The sequence below is a fragment of the Triturus cristatus genome, chromosome 11 (assembly GCF_964204655.1).
Source record: "Triturus cristatus chromosome 11, aTriCri1.1, whole genome shotgun sequence".
In the NCBI taxonomy this organism is placed as follows: domain Eukaryota; kingdom Metazoa; phylum Chordata; class Amphibia; order Caudata; family Salamandridae; genus Triturus; species Triturus cristatus.
Window position 1 is genome coordinate 214,104,244 of NC_140594.1, and position 17,715 is coordinate 214,121,958.

Sequence of the window (17,715 nt, forward strand, 5' to 3'; positions counted from 1 at the left end):
CGGCGGGGATCGGGAGGAGGGTGGGCGGGGGGGGGGGGGGGGGGGGGGGAACGCGCGGGTTGGGGACCAGGGAATAAATATAAAAAAACTGTAAACTTACCTCACAGCCGGTTCGCGCCACCTCTGCTCCCCTTCGCGCATTCACGAACGGCACTGACTGGAGTAGACTGGCAACCCCTCTCAGCCAATCCTGGCGCTGCCAGCAGGCGCCAGGATAGGCTTAGGGCACAGTTACTACTCACCCGTCTGCCCATTAGGAGACAGAGGTTTGAGCCTTTGCTCAACCCTCGCTCTCCTAATGGGCATGCGCCAGCCAGAGAAAACACTAGTGCGCACTTGTGCTGGTGCCTGTTGCCCCTGGTCTGACAATCATGTCAGTTAACATGACGCGGGACCGCCCACCCCCTTCAGACTCTGAAGGGGGTGGGCGGTCCGACGTCATGTTGACTGACATGATTGTCATTTCTCCCTTGGCATCTTTGATCTTAAGTAAACTGATTATTTAAATTCAGAGACGCAGAGGGAGCTGCGGGCGAGGGAGCTGCTTGGGGGGCTACGCCCCAACACGCCAATGGACGCACAGCACCTGTTCTAAAATAGTACATTAAAAACTATTATGAATTTGACACAAATGTTTAATAGTCAGATTTTTACACATATTGTTAACCAATAAGGCATATTGACAATCACATGTATATCCCAAAATATATAACTCCAACCTGACCACTAACGATCTGGCTGTCTTTACCTATTGGAAAATACTACTCAATTCAGTGGACCACACTGATGAACTGAACAACATGTGATTAACAGGCATTCAAAAGGGACTGGTTTCTTCTTCTTTACACAAAAGTCCCATAGGGCTAAATGATAATGGCCCTTTATTATAAAGCTCAGTTTTCTGAAGAGAACTAATTCTATAAAGCAGAACAAGTAAAATGAATGAATCAGCACTGCCACAGCGAGTATAGTTTTTTCTCTTCCGTGAATTTTTCTTTCATAATAATTAACAAATTATATATTTTTATGGAAAGAATCTATCTATATGCTGATAAACCAGTTGAAATAATCCGGTCTGATAATTTCTCACCATTATTTTTAGTATATTTCCATTTTTACAGCCCTGTTACTTTTTCTAATTTATGTAATTTCGCTTGCTTTGTCTATCATGGTAATGCCTCTACTGATGATCCAAATTGGGTTTCATAGCTTTCAGATGTGATTTGTTCTCAAAGATTATACATTCAAACCCAGTGTGTGTGTGATCTCCACATGCCCTTACCTAACTGGGTTTGTCAACTTTATCGCTACTCTAACCAAGCTAATAATTAACATACCTGCCTTATTTCAAATGCAGCCTTCATCAGTTAAACCTGATAATCCAACCTTGCAGATATTTTCTTTCACAGCCATACAAAAATCACAAAAAAGTAACAAAAGAAAAAGATCCCAAAGCCAACAACCGCCTGTTCGTAAGGATGGCCAGGAAAACGAGATCGGTCTATCCAGGAAAAAGGTTCTCCGATGGTGGAACAATGTACGCAAACAATATGTTTAGTTGCTTTTTATATATATAGCTTCTTTTTTGCCTTCTGCTTGTGCTGTGAATCTTGCCATTGTGAAGAGATAATCGCTGAGCCTATGAAAAAACAAAATGTAGATTAAAGATAAGCATCAATGTCCAAAAGGACTTCGAGAGATCAATTCTACTTCTAAGACAGGGTTGAAAAAAGTGAAACTGCCAGAACCTTAATGAAGATATTTACAACATGGGGTTTATCCTTGACCATTTTTTATTCTATTCCCCAGTTTAAATGAGTAAATTGTATTTTAAGACTTCACTTTTCTATATTTAAAAACAAGGACATTTTATTAATCAAAATTATAGCCTATTTTCAATTTAGGAGGTAAGCTAAGAGTTATGGGAAGACTTGGGTACATGTTAATCTATCACGCACATGACCAAGGATGATGATTACATTTCATAGCGCACAGCTATTCCAGACGCCAGTCAGCTAAATCAGAAAACAGGAGGCTTACACTTGTACAAAAGCCATGTTTTTTCTTAAATAGCACCGGATCGCTCATAGTATATGCTAATGTGACCGGCCTTTCAGAATTAATGTGGGCATGTGACTGGCCTCTGCATCAACACTACAGGCATGCCACAGCTTGAAATATGTTACAGAAAACAAATGATGGACGGAATGCTGACAATGCAAACATTCTCCCCCAGTCAAAAGATCTGGGTTAAATCCATCATTCTTTTGCCCACTATGCCACCCCAGTTTGTACCCAGCCATATGCAAATCAGTCTTGACCCTGTGCCCCATGGGAACAGTCCAGACCGAAATGCCAGGCCAGGTCCTCCCTTGACCGGAAACAAGCATCCTGGGACCGGTTTCAGGGTAGGTCACCCTTCTTCAGCAAGGCTAGCTTGAATCCAGTGGCACAGAGAGCAAGGGACCCACGTCTGGGCATACCCATCCCACTTAGGGCGAAAAGTGTTACAGCAAACAAATGATGGACGGAATGCTGACAATGCAAACATTCTCCCCCAGTCAAAAGATCTGGGTTAAATCCATCGTTCTTTTGCCCACTACGCCACCCCAATTTGTACCCAGCCATATGCAAATCAGTCTTGACCCTGTGCCCCATGGGAACAGTCCAGACCGAAATGCCAGGCCAGGTCCTCCCTTGACCGGAAACAAGCATCCTGGGACCGGTTTCAGGGTATGTCACCCTTCTTCAGCAAGGTTAGCTTGAATCCAGTGGCACAGAGCGCAAGGGACCCACGTCTGGGCATACCCATCCCACATAGGGCGAAAAGTGTTACAGCAAACAAATGATGGACGGAATGCTGACAATGCAAACATTCTCCCCCAGTCAAAAGATATGGGTTAAATCCATTGTTCTTTTGCCCACTACGCCACACCAGCTTGAAATATGGCAAAGTGTCCATACAATGCAGTCCTTTTGGAGGAGATGCTGTCACTTTGCTTATTCCGCCACAGTGGCATTGGCATGTTACAGTCAAGCCTGGATGTTAATTCTACAGATCTCCAAACGTCTTGTTTGCCTCTGCCAATGGGAGAGATAACTGCTATGGAAAAAAGCTTGGGAGACTTAGATAGAGAGGTCACAATAACATCAGTAGCTGCTGGGGCTTGCTCTTCCTCAGTCGTTGGCAGAAATGTTTTTCATCTTAGGCAAGTAGGGAGAACCTTCAGCTGACTAGTGCCATTTTCACTCACCCTAATGAGTGATTAAGTGGAGCTGAACAGTCCTTAGGATTTTGACCAATGAAAATTCTACAACCTTTTGTATGCCTCAGAATACTAAACATTCAAACAGATTTTAGTCATTTGCGCTTCAAAACTAGGCTTGGTGTTCCAATCCCCTCACCATTCCTTGATTTACAATTAAGGACTGTGTCAATATTTAAACTCATTGGGTGCCCAATATCGACTCTGTTTAGACTTAAATGTCTTGCTTTGCAAACGTACAATGGCCAGCTGTTTTAGTCAGTTCACTCCATTATGCAAATGTTACTTGCTCACACTTTGTTTTAGTTGGCTCAATAACATAAACATATGATAGCAAAGGAAGTGTAAAACACTGGGTATTTGAAGACCAGCAATACAGTTAATAAGAATGTAATGTTGCCTGGTCATAAGGGCAAAGGATGCTGCTCTTATATTTGAAACATTTATTTCAAGAGGATTTCAAATTATGGATAAGCTTTCAGTGTTGAAATTATTTTTGAATAAAGTTATTAATTATATAGTGAATATCCACTGCCTAAATAAACAGTTTGGCTGAACTTGCAAAGCAATGCCAAATGTAATAGGAGCAAACATTTACAAACTCCACAGGTGTAGTACTTGTTTACATCATAACGTGCTGCTTTCACCTACCTTTTAGTGCTGGATTATGTAATTGAGTGCCATTCTTAAAAACGTGGAAACAGCCTTGCATCAATACACGCTGGCAGGAGGAGGTGCAGCAACCCATGTCCATGTACTGTGGCTGGTGTTAGCATTTTATTATACCATAGAAATAGGTTTTCAATCCTGCAAACTGCTCCTAAAGTCATCAAAGCTTGTGTGGTAGGGATTTTGGGTTTCGGTGTTAGGATTGTTTATGTGATAGGTAGCTAGATAAATAGACCAAGTCATATATAGGTGTTTTGTCCCTATAGCAACATGTAAGGAACAAATACCTTTAAAAAGAAACCTCCTACAGCAAAAGTTCATCAGAGAGAAAAAGATAATACTGGATTGCTAGAACTCAAAACAAATCAGACAACAGCATTTATTATGAGATTAGATTAAAAAGGGAAACAATAAACTAAATAGGGCTAAAATTATACAAGTGGCTAGGATAAGGCCTAAGCTCATTGGTTCTGTTTAGAGTATTGTTTAATTTATGGTAAGGGAAGGGTAGGGTAGGGTAAGGTTAAAAGTTATAGTTAGGGTTTTCTTTGGAGTATGGTTTAAAGTTAGTAATGTTCTGAAATGGGTGAGCAAAATACATTTTCATTGGAAAGAAATACGTAATTTGATTTTAATTTTAATATTTCCTTTAATGATCATTATAAATCATAAGTTCAGGTTTCTCTGTATAGGGGTTTCTTTCTGGAATAACCCATTTGAGGTTAGTACATTTGAGAATAAAACAACTGTAGACCCTTTCAGAGCGTTTCAAGGGGGTGCCACTGTTTGTTGAGATGCTCAAAAACAGACAAACACTATTTCAGTGTTTCCCAGTATGCATCATGAACAGTGTTACACATGTTTATAACCTTATGACTGATCCTGTAGCAAAACCTCATTGTTGGATAATGTAAGTACTTTAGTTTTGGTCTATTGACTTCCTCAAGAACATTCATTCTCCGTTTACCTGTTTAGGTATCTGGCAACATGAGGATCAGCTTCTCCCTTTTGTACGATGGGAACCACGCTGAAAGAAAACACAAGAGAAATACAAAGCAGTTAAGCTTTAAAGGCATCTTAATGATTCACTTAGCCATGTCCAAATATAGTCACCATGTTTAACCAAAATGTGTGCCTTATTATGCCTTTAGTCCAGCAAGTCGACACAGAGCAGAGATGAGTACTTAAAGACTGCGGCTAATGATTCATTTTAAAAGCTTCCATTATTGAGCTTGTCAACAAATCTATAAAACATTGATGTAAGCAGGTAAACACTATTTTGTAGGAGTGCTACTGTTCGGTATACTTCATGCCTGTGTTTAAGTTAAGTGATGTAAGCGGAGGTCGCCCGGACTAAAAATGTTATAGAAGAGTCGAAACTGAAGCCTATGTAGCACCTGAGTAGAATGCAATCACTTGCATGCGCATCTTATTAGCCAAGCAGGTACGTAAAGTATAAAACAGTGATACAGTTCAATCAGACTAAAGAGAAGGTATTAAGCAAAGTACTGTCCTGGAGATTGACACATCTACAAACCCGCCAGAGAGTGAGGAAAAGTAGATTAAGGCATTAACGGATAGCTGCATATCTCAGCAACTACTTCCACAAAATTACTTAATTTATACACAGGAGATATTCAATATCCTACACTAGAGATTTTACTCCAATGAGAAGAGCCTAGATTTTTTAAATAATTTTTTGGGAGGAGGGGCATGCCTTGAATTTCCGTGTGACCAAGTGCCTAGCTTCCCAGACTCTCCCTTCGGCTTTCAGCAAGTATAGACGCTGACCCCACTGAGAAGCATGGCGCTCGGATCCCACTGCCTCTTAACAGCAACAAAGGGAGAGTCATTGCAGCAGCCAAAAATAAATAATCAGATTTGCTTAGAGATCCAGCAGCTGGATAATGAAAGGGCTGTGAAGATGTCCTACTAGCTGCAAGAGAGCAGCATCATGGTGCAGAAAAACTGCTAATTCGTAACACTGCAGCCTCAGCAGAGATGAAAAGGTGTGAGCGTGCCACGCAGGGAAAGCGAAACACTGTTGCAGTGGCTGAATTAAAAAGCAGGCCATTAAGCCATGCTGAGAAAAGTGAAGGAAAATGCTACTTACCAGTATACATCTGTTCTTGGCATGTAGAGCTGCAGATCCTCACACTTGCAGTAGATCGCCATCTGGTGTTGGGCTTGGATGCTTGCACCTTGTTGTTGTCTTGGAAGAAGTCTTTGTAATCACGAGATAGGTGACTCCTCCCTTGGACGATAGTGCACATGGGCATTGACTCCATCCTTAGATTGTTTTTCGCCATGATGGGAAATGATGGAGTTAGTGGAAAGAAAAAGATGTCCATGTGTGTATATCCAAGTAAGATAGAACTGGAACAGATACAGGTCCCAGGGAGGTGGGTGGGCGTGTGAGGGTCTGCAGCTCTACATGCAAAGAACAGATGCATACTGGTAAGTAGCTTTTTCCGTTCGAGGCATATGAGCTGCAGATCTCACACTTGCATAGACTGTACAGCAGTATCTCCCCTAGCAGTGGTCACCTGTATCGGTTGCAGTAGTTTGAAAGAGAGTTTTAAGAACAGCTTGGCCCACAGAAGCTTGCTGCTTGGCCTGCACATCTACACAATAGTGTTTGGTGAAGGTGTGTGTTGTAGACCATGTTGCTGCCTTACAAATGTCTTCTAGGGGAATGTTCCCTAAGAATGCCATAGAGGCCCCCAGTGTGTGGAATGCGCCCTAGGGGGAATTGTTTTTGGTAGCATATTTGGATACATTTAACGATCCACCTTGCAATCCCAGCCTTGGAGATGGGATTACCCTTATGCGGCGGGGAGAAAGCTACGAACAGTTATTTTGCGAAATGATTTGGTTCTGTCAATGTAATAAAGCAGGGCTCTTTTTACATGTAGGGTGTGTAGAGCTCTCTCCGCTACGGAGTCTGGGTTTGGAAAAAACACTGGTAACTCCACTGATTGGTTAAGATGAAATGGAGAGATGACTTTAGGAAGGAATTTTGGATTTGTCCTGAGAACCACCTTGTTACGATGTAATTGTAAGAATGGTTCTAGTATGGTTAAAGCCTGGATCTCACTTACTCTTCGAAGAGAGGTGATGGCAATAAGGAAAGCCACTTTCCATGTGAGGAACTGCAGTTCGCATTTCTGTAAAGGTTCAAATGAGGGTCCCATGAGCCTAGTAAGAACAATATTTAGATTCCACACTGGAGAGGGTGGTAACCTAGGAGGAATGATTCTTTTGAGGCCCTCCATGCAGGCCTTAATTGCAGGGACTCTAAAAAGTGACAAGTGTTGTCTGTTTTGCAGATAAGCAGCAAGTGCTACAAGATGTAAACGTATGGATGAATATGCTAGGTTACATCTTTGCAAGTGCAGTAGGTAGGAAATGATATTCTGGACGGAGGCATCCAGTGGATCAATATGGTTGTTTGTGCAGTAAATGGCAAATCTTTTCCATTTTGCAGCATAGCAAGCTCTAGTAGTAGGGCGTCTGGCTTCTTTAATGATGTTCATACAGTCCGGTGGTAGGTTAAGGTAACCTAACTCTAGGACTTCAGGACCCAGATCGCCAGATGCAGCTGACCTGGGTCTGGATGTCTGATGTCTCCATGGTTCTGCGTTAGCAGGGATGAGGACAGGTGTAGTTTTTGGTGCGGAACTAGTGAGAGTTCCAACAGTGTTGTGAACCAAGGTTGGCGAGCCCATGTGTGAGCTACTGAGATTAGTTTGAGAGACTGTTGTCAGAGCTTGCGCACCACTAGTGGAATGAGTGGGAGTGGCGGAAAAGCGTATGAAAATCTGCCTGACCAGTTCATCCATATTGCATTGCCCTTGGACAATGGGTGTGGTAACCTGGCGGCGAAGGTTGGGCATTTAGCGTTTTCGTGCGTGGCGAACAGATCTATGTCTGGTTGGCCCCACATGTGGAAAAATGGTAGAAGAACTTGGGGATGTAGTTCCCATTCGTGAATCTGTTGTGTCTGTCGACTTAACAGATCCGCGATCTGATTGTGAACTCCTGGAAGGTGTTCGGCAAGCAGATATTTATTTTGTGGGATGGCCCATCTCCAAATGTTGTGTTCGAGCTGGGACAGCTTCAGAGAGTGTGTGCCTCCTTGTTTTTGTATGTAGTACATGGCTGTCATGTTGTCCATCCGGATCAGGACAGTTTTGTTTAGTACATGTACTTGGAATGTTTTTTTTTTTTTTTTTTTTTGTTGAAACCGTTTATTGCAATCTCAAGTATATACAAGTATGGGCCTACAACCTTCCGGCCGGCCGCTAGAGTGATAGGAGCACCTGACAAACTTACAAAAGGGCACTTGGCGTTACAGAGAAGCAAATCAGGAGACATCAACGACGTAAGCCACATGACTCTAAGCCCACAATACGGTTTCATTTTATACACACACAACAACATAGAAAAACACACCCGCAAGGCGACCCGCAATCGAAGGTAACCACACGTGCTCCTCGAATAAGGGACCCCGACCATCCACAGGAGTCTGAAGAGGGGGAAGGGAGACAAGTCCAGGACTGGGGGAACTCTGTGCCCGGGGCTGGGGGAGGGGGTCAACTAGGGGGACGGAGCCGGTGAGGCAGCAGGCAGCAGTGGTGGCTCACAAATACCCCCGCGGTAGGCGTTCCAGGGGCCCCATATTTTCACCCACGCCCCAGGCTTGCCCCTCGCCACATACACCACCTTTTCTCGGAACATGCACCAATCCATATGTTCTTTCCAGGCCGACACCGCCGGGGGCCGCTGGGATCCCCACAGTTGAGCGATGTCACGCTTAGCTATCATATATCCCAGAGTCACCCATCGCGTCTGCGGAACCGAGTAATCAGTTGGTTCCCACACATTCAGCAAGCATCTCCTCACTTCAGGCAACAGTGCGACATGCGTAACCAGACGCAGGACCTCATGCACACCACGCCAGAATCGCTCCACCTTCGGGCATTCCCACAAAATATGCAAAAAAGTCGCCAAAGCACCACACCCACGCTTACACAACCCATCCTCAGCATAACCCATACGCAGAAGCCTTGGCCCCGTCATGTAAACCCGGTGGAGTATCTTAAGCTGGACGAAGCGAAGGCGAGCCGGTATGGCCACCTCCTTCGGAGAGGCCACCGCGGAAATCCAGTCTTCGTCGTCCAACTCCAGCCCGTCGGCAACCCAAGCCTCACGGAGGCCGGTCAGCAGGCCCGAGCGGTCATTAATCAATTTTTTGTAAATGAGGGAGATCGTGCTATCCGGAACGTGGCCATCCAGCACTCTATCCTCCAGGGGGGAAGACTCCGGGATGGAGGCGGCGTCTGAGAAGACGGAGCCCAGCGCATGACGGACCTGCAAGTACCGAAAGTATTCACTGCCCTGCAGCTGAAACTCCGTCTGCAGCGTCTCGAATGTTTTAAATCCCCCTCTCGTCCAGAGGTCCCCCACTTTACTGATGCCAATCGTGTCCCACTTCTCGAAGCCCTTCGAGGTCCACAGGGAGCCCAACCGCTGAGGCGCATACAACGGCGACGCCCGGGTCAAACGGTCCTTCCACCCCATAGCTGCATTGGCCGCGTGCCACACCCGCACCATGACACGCGTGGGCCCCGTCAAGCGGGGATCCGGCGCGCCAGAGTAGAGTGCTCGATTGTAGTCGCCACCGGGCAGGAGCATCTTGTCCATTTCAAATGCCTGGTTCAAGGCGGGCCCATAGAGGCCGTGATTAATTGCAGCTAGCTGGGAGGCCCAGTAATACCGCTTAATGTCCGGGAGGGCAATCCCCCCGTCATACCACGGGAGCGTCAACTTCGCCAGGGCTATACGCGGCCTCCCGTCCCAGAACAGGCGGCGCTGTAGACTCTCCACCTCACGGAAGTAGCGCGCCGGGACTAGGTCCATAGTGTTCTGGAGAGCGTACAGGAAGCGCGGCAACGACATCATCTTAAACAATGCCGCCCGGCCGAGCGGCGAAAGCGGCAGGTGCCGCCAGTGCGCGACGTCCTCCTTCAAGCGCTGGAGGGGGGGAAGCAAGTTTCGCTCGTAGCGGGCCGCCGGGTCCAGCGTGATATAGACACCCAGGTACCGAAACCCCTGCGAGGCAATCTGGATCGGACATCCCCGCGGGAGGACGGGAGCCTCCCCGGAAAGCACATAGACACATGATTTAGCCCAGTTGATGACAAGGCCTGAGTTACGGCCAAAGGAGCGCAGGACATCAACCAGGACAATCAGTGATTTGCGCGGGGAGGCTAGGTACAAAAGGATATCGTCAGCGTAGAGGGACACGCGGTCCTCAAACTCGGGGGTCCAACGGAGACCACGGATGGAAGGGTGCCACCGCAGCCACTCCGCCAGGGGTTCCAAGGCCAATGCAAACAGGAGCGGCGACAAGGGGCAACCCTGTCGCGTGCCCCGTCCCAGCGCGAACGGGGCCGAGACTCGCCCATTCACTACCACCTGCGCTAACGGGCCCGAGTACAACAATTTGACCCAGCTGATGAATCCCGGTCCAAAACCAAATTTCGCCAGCATCGCCCAAATGTATGGCCATTCGAGCGTGTCAAACGCCATGGTGGCGTCTAAGGACGCCAAGATGGCCGGCTCCCGCACAAACGGAACACGCGCGAGCACCCCGTGCAAGCGCCGCAGATTGAGGGCCGTGTTGCGATGGGGGATAAAGCCAGACTGGTCTTGGTGGACCAAATCGCCCACCACGCCGACCAGCCGGTTGGCAAGCACCTTGGCAAGGATTTTGGGCTCCGCATTCAAGAGCGAGATAGGCCGATAGGCGGTAACCCGGTCTCGGGGCTTCCCCTCCTTGTGGATCACCACGATTGTAGCCAGACGTTGGTCCGGCGGGAGGGAGCCCCGCGAGTGGGCCGCAAGGAACATCGCGCGGAGGTGGGGTGCCAGTACGTCCGGTCGCAGCTTATACAACTCGATAGGGATGCCGTTCGGGCCCATGGCCTTGCCAGATGCAACCGAGTGTATAGCGAGGGCAATTTCGTCCGAGGTAGGAGCAGCATCCAACGACTCCCTGTCCTCCACCGAAAGGGAGGGCAGCGCGATATCTCGAAGCAGGGCATGAGAATCCGCCTCCGAGCAGGGAGAGACCGGGGAATACACCTCGCGGAAATAATCCGCGAAGCAAGAGACAATGTCTTCTGGCTCGGTGACACGTACACCATCCATCCTCTCAATCAGCGGAACCACACGACTCGCTCTCTCCTTTTTATCCAACCACGCAATCAATTTACCAGCCTTATCACCCACATCATACAGTCGCCCCTGTTGCTCTCTACTGAGGCCCCTGTCTGCCTCCGTGACGAGGGCCCTATAGGCCGCTTGCTTAAGGTGTAGAACATGCAGTGCAGCATCCGTCACCCCACTCCCCAAATCACCCTCTAGTTCAGTAAGTTCGGCCTCCACTCGGGTCACCTCCTCCTGCTCGCGCCTCCGGGCATGGGATATGAAGGAGAGGGCCTCCCCCCTAATAACTGTCTTGAAGGCCTCCCAAAGGGAGATAGCCGAAGGGACAGACCCCACATTCTCCTCGAAATACCGCTGCAAGGATTTAATCAGGTCCGCGCGAATAGTGGGGTCGCGCAGATACCAGGCATTGATTGGGGCTACCCTGCCCTCCCCCCTCGGGAGGACACCAAAGTGCAACAGGAGCGGGGAGTGATCTGAAATACCCCGCGCCAGATGGCGCACCTCTCCCACCCTCCCAGCATAGGCCGCAGGGACAAGGATATGATCAAGCCGCGAGAGGCTACCATGGGCACCCGAATGGAAGGTGTATTGCAGCTGCGTGGGATGTTTTAAGCGCCAGCAGTCCACCAATCCCAATGTATCTAAAAGGCCGGACAGCCACGCCTGCGCCCGGGGGAGGTCCCTAGGGGGGTGACGATCCATAGTCCCAGAAACCACCGCATTGAAATCCCCCCCAACCACCAGAAGCCCCCCCGGAAGGTCAAGGAGGAGGCGCCCCAGGTCCGCAAAGGTGGTAGACTGTAGCCCCGGTGGGACATACACTGAAACAAAGACAACCACTTTGCCCTCCATTCTCCCCACCAAGGCAGTGTAGCGTCCCCTCTCATCATGGCGCACCTCATCTATTTCCAGCGGGAGCGAGTTCTTAACCATGATGCCCACCCCCCGCGAGCCAGACGTGAAGCCCGAGTGGGCCACCAAACGATAGCCACGCCGATTCATGGCAAAGAAGGAATTACCAATAAGGTGTGTCTCCTGCAGAAAGACCACATCTGGCGAAATTCGTTTCAGATACTGCAGGACCACACCTCGCTTAATCCTATCCCCCAGTCCATTAACGTTCCAAGACAACAAAGTCAAGTCCCTACCCCCCATCGCATACAGAAGCCATCACTCGTCCCCCCGAGAGCACCTCAAAAACACCAATACAGTAAAGGGTTTGCCTAGCGGTAAAAACGAACAACACCCCACCCCAACCCACCCGTCCCAACAGAACTCCCCCCTCCCTGCACCCCTGCATGAGCCCGAACAGCCCCCCCAAAGTGCAGTGTGCCTGTCGCCCCATAGATGAAAACACTAACTAGTCCCCCAGAGGAGGAGGGAAAGCCCCCAAGAGACCCCGTACGACCTCCACGGGAGGGGAACTTACACAATCAGTCAATGATGACAATAATGTTGTCCAGAGCAAGGCCTACTATTAGTCCCTCAGTCCTGATCCGGCAAGCCCTCCCCACCAACCGCGCCCCCCCCACCCCCCCGGCCCCGGTCCCCGGGCAAAGTGTCCAACCAGTCCCCGGCCGCCTCGGGACGATCAAAAAAGTGCGTGCGGCCATCCACCTCTACCCTCAACTTCGCTGGAAAAAGCATCGCATACTTGAGGTTCAGGTCCCGTAGGCGACGTTTGACTCCGAGAAAACTCAGTCTCTGCTTCTGGACCGCCGGAGTAAAATCAGGATAGAAGTTTACGTCCATATTGTCGAGTCTGACCGGTCCTTGTTGCCTAGAAGTCTGCAGGATAGCGTCTCTGTCCCGAAAGTTGAAGATCCGGGCAATAAGAGGCCTCGGAGGGGCTCCGATCTTAGGTCTCCCTCCGGGGACCCTGTGGGCACGTTCCACTGCGAAGAGTTTACTCAGCCCCCGGGGCTGGAGACGGGTGAGGATCAGGTCCTCCACAAACAGATCCGCCGCCTCCTCCTCACGTCCCTCCGGCACCCCGACAATGCGAACATTGTTCCTCCGGGCCCGACCCTCGGAATCTTCCAGTCGACGATCCATCAGGGCGCTCGCCTGGCCCAGTCGGCGCACCTCCTTTTGGAGGGCCGCCACGTCCGTTGTGAGGCCCGAGGTGGTGTGGGCCAAAGAGTCGACCCGGTCATTCGTCTTGGACAGATCGGCCCTCACCAGGCCCACATCCACGAGGACCGAGTCAATCTTTTGCGCCAGAGTGTCAAAGCGCTGGTCCACTGAGGCCTTCATCTCGGCGATGGCGCCCATGACGTCCCGGAGGGTCAGATCCGCGGGCAAAGCAGGGGCATCAGTCGGGCCAACAGGGGACCTACGCGGCGCCTCTGGAGATCCCTTCTGGAGGGTGTAGCGGTCCATGTTGTTAGACTGAGGGGCTGCGCCACGGCGGGTCGATTTCACCTTTGCCCGGTCGCCATCTTGTTTCGTGGACATGGCTCCAGTCCCCAAATCGTGCCAATCTCCTTGAAAAGGGCTGACAGACCGGTTCACGGGCTCCGGGGGAGGGCGACCACAGCTCCGAAGGGCGGATCACAGCTGGCGGGCCGGCAGGGCACCCCGATGAAGTCACACCACCGCACGCCGCCCTGCGACCCTACCTCGCTTGGCAGCAAGGAGGGCGCGAAAGCGAAAGTGAAAGTGCGGGGTACGTGAATCGCCCAGCCTCGCCCGCCGCTGTTGTTCACTTTGTCTCCGGATCGCCCCACAACTCCAATCCGGGGGGCCGGCGTGGAGAAGGCCGCAAACCTCAATCGATGCTCCCGCCGGTGTCCGAGGTCCGATTTGGAAACGGAAAACGGGTGGCACCTCAGCTCGGTCTCACGAACACAGTCCCCTCATCTAGGACAGGATATAGTCAGGATTTATGCAGGAGGTCGCGGAGGTCCTCGGGAGCCTCGCACCTACGCGGCCATCTTGGTTGCGCGCTAGGCTCCTCCTCCCTGGAATGTTTTTAAAGCTAGAAATATTGCTAGTAGTTTCAGGTGATTGATGTGGAGCATTTTTTGTTGAGTGGTCCACTTGCCTTGGGTTGTATGTCCGAGGAGATGGGCTCCCCATCCTGTGAGTGATGCGTCTGTCGTGAGTACTCTCTGTGGAATAAGTTCGAGGAACGGCCACGCTTTGGACATGTTTTTTGTGTTCCACCACTGCAGAGAGCGATGTGTGCGGCTGTCTACCAACACCAGATCTGTAAGTTGCCCTTGAGCCTGATTCCACAAATGTGCTAGACATTCCTGTAAGGGTCGCATTTGAAGTCTTGCATAAGGTACAATAAAAATGCAAGATGCCATCATGCCTATGAGTTGCATGAACACTCTGGCTGGGAGTGTTGGGCTTGAAATTTTGTGATGAGAGTTTGTATATTGGCTATCCGGGTTGGACTGGGATATGCTAGAGCTGTGGAGGTGTTTATTGTGGCCCCCAGATATTGGTGTATATGAGAGGGCTGGAGATGCGACTTGGTGTAGTTGACCGTAAACCCCAAGTTTTGGATGGTTTGGTGAGTGTGTTGAACACATTGGTTGAAGGACTTGGCTTTTATTAGCCAGTCGTCCAGATATGGGAAGACATGGATGTGTTGTCTTCTGAGGTGTGCTGCTAATACCGCAAGACATTTCGTGAATACCCTGGGTGCGGTGGTGAATCCGAAGGGAAGGACTTTGAACTGATAGTGTTGTCCATCCACTACAAACCTTAGATACTTCTTGTGAGCAGGATGTATGGGAATGTGGAAGTAAGCATCCTTGAGATCTAGTGTGGCAAGGAAATCGCCTTGTTGTAGCAGCAGGAGCACTTGTTGGAGAGTGATCATATGAAAATGTTCTGAGTGTATATATAGGTTGAGGGGTCTGAGGTAGAGTATCGGTCTTAGAGTCCTGTCCTTTTTGGAGATTAGGAAGTACAGAGAGTAAACCCCTGTTCCTTGATGTTGTAAGGGAACAGGTTCTATTGCATGCTTTTGAAGCAGTGAGAGAACCTCTTGTTTTAGGAGCGTGAGAGGCTCTGTGGACATTGGACGCTGCTTGGGTGGTATGTGTGGGGGGTAGCTATAAGTTCCAGGCAGTAACCATACTGGATAATCTGTCTTACCCACTTGTCTGTTGTGATGGAATTCCAGACAGGTAGGAACTGTGATAATCTTCCCCCGACTGGAGTGGAATGGTCTGGGGGAAGCGAAAGGAAATCACTGTTTTGTAGAGGGGGAGGTGCGAGTGTTATTACCTCGGCCTCTTCCTTTATTGTTATTCCCTCTGTATCCGCCTCTAAAATATCCTCTACTGGGGGATGTCTGTATAGTGGTTTTAAACGAAGATGAGGTGTCTGCTCCAATGTTTTTGGAGGCTCCTCTATTGAAGGAGCGACAAAAGGAACCACGTGTTTGTGGAGACTGTAACGCTCCCATGGACTTAGCAGTCTCAGTGTGGAGGCATGGACTGTACCATTATGAATATAACATCAGAGATTACAACAGTGTCTTTCTTCATTTTTGCGAGTGCAGTGTCTACAGCCGGGCCAAAAAGTTGTTCTTGGTTGAACGGCTGGTTGAGAATGGTAGTCTGGACCTCCTGTTTAAAGCCTGAAATGCGCAGCCAGGCATGGCGTTTAAGGAGTACACTGGTATTGATGGATCTAGAGGCAGTGTCTGCAGCGTCAAATGCACATTTAATTGACACGTTTGAAATTAGCTTGCCCTCTTGTATGAGATCATTTGCGTGGGTTTTATATTGGTCAGGCAAATGTTGTAATAGGGTTTCCAGTTGGTCATAGTGGGCCCTATCATATCTAGCCAAAAGTGCTTGCGTGTTGGCTTGCGCCAGTGATTGGCTGCCTGCTCAGCTACCCTTTTGCCAGAAGCGTCCAGTAATTTGGATTCTTTATCTGGGGGTGGCTCATCCCCGGAGGTTTGTGAGTTGGCGCGCTTTCTAGCATTGGAAACTACTAGAGAATCCAAAGGCAGCTGGCCCCAATGTAAGCTGGGTCTTCATGGGCAGGTCTATATTTTTTTTTATTGATTCTAGGGTTAAGAATCCTGCCCGTACGGGATCTTGGAACACTTCAGGGGCATGCTTAATGACTCCCTTTATCATTGGCAATATTTGCACTGTATTTTTGGACATTTCAAATGCATCCAAAAGGAAGTCCTCCTCTGAGTGCATTGTGACGCCGTGGTAAACGGCAGCCCTATTAAGTAATTGTCCATAACCAAGATTATCGTCTGGGGAGATGGTTTTGAGGGGTATGGCTGGGGGCTTGGGAGGTCTGGTAGATCTGTTGGGACAGGGTACTCCCAATCATCTTGTGGTGGATCGTCTGGATCTGGGAACGGGTCATTTGGGTCACCCCCCACCCTTAGGTCATCACCATCATCATCTGGAGGTGGTGTATGTGGTGGAGAAGTTACAGGCAGAGGTGGTATAATAGATTTAGGTGAGAGGAGGTGTGTTAGAAGGAAGTAGAGGAGAAGAAGGAGGCATAGGTGATGTAGCAGAGTCCTTCTTCTTCACAGACACTGGAGGGGCAGGTGCTGTGTGTAACTTCCTCTTCTTACATGGCACAGCTGTGACATGTCCTGTTTCAGGGTTAATATAAATCTTTTTCTGTCTAGAATCGACAGGATCTGGATGAAAAAGTTCCTTTTCCTCGGGAACCGTCTTCGGTGCCGATTTTTTCTGTTCCGAGCGGGGCTGGTGTTGTGTTTTATGGTCTTTGGCCTTAGGAGGCGTGGTAGAGTCCTTAGACTTGTCTTTCGGTTCCGAGGATCTTGTGTTCGGAGCTGAAGCTGGATCTTTAGGCTTGGAAGTGTTCGAAGCCGGCTTATCCACGGACCTAGAGGTTTTCAGGGACGATTTGTCTTTGGAGTTGGAAGGCGTCGGAACCGATTTCGGAGCAGAGTGTTCCTTTTGCTTCGGTGCCGAAGGCACCGGCGGGACGATTACATGAGGTTTGTACGGTCCCGAGCTACCGGAAGGCTTGTCTTTTTTTCTTTGGAGCCGGGCCCGGAGGCGGGGCTTCTGAGGTGTGTTTTCGATCGCGACTGGGGCCAACAGGCGAAGTCTTGACCAGTGCCTTCTGTTTTGGTGGTGGGGTTGGGGCAGGGGCAGTAGTACACACTCGTTGACCAGGAGTGATGGGGTCGTCTGAGTCGTCTGCCTCTGACACTATTTCAAGATCTTGGGAATCTTCTTCAGGGACATCCGGGCCTTCGTCGAAGATGTCCTCTGGTTCCGGAGCGGATCTCTGTGTCATGATGTGACGTTGAGCTCTTCGATCTCAAATAGTCTTCTTCGATCGAAAGGATGCACAGGCTGGACAGCTGGACTCGTTGTATTCAGGTGATAGGCACAGGTTGCAGACTTTGTGATGGTCACTGTGCGGGACCTTTGCTCAACACTGGGGGCATTTCTTGAATGGCGTCCCTTCCATGAGCCGTAGGCCTTACAGCGAGGATAGGCCCAGTTGCCCTCGTCGACGACCGGAATCGAGCAGATGAAAGGCGCGTCGAAGATGAAGATGTTCAATG

General features: G+C 49.2%; 1 protein-coding gene across 2 annotated transcripts in view; it reads right to left on the reverse strand.

The window, feature by feature from the left end:
- Window positions 1–617: 617 nt before the first annotated feature.
- The window catches only part of MMAB (metabolism of cobalamin associated B), a 153,178-nt gene continuing 136,080 nt past the window's right edge, over window positions 618–17,715 (reverse strand). For both annotated transcript variants that reach the window (XM_085633466.1, XM_085633465.1), the window contains 2 exons: window positions 4,903–4,962; window positions 618–1,639 (listed from right to left, as the gene is read on the reverse strand). In XM_085633466.1, the coding sequence (XP_085489592.1) occupies window positions 1,555–1,639; window positions 4,903–4,962 (145 nt within the window). In that variant the 3' untranslated portion in view covers window positions 618–1,554. The remainder of the gene's footprint in view (window positions 1,640–4,902; window positions 4,963–17,715) is intronic.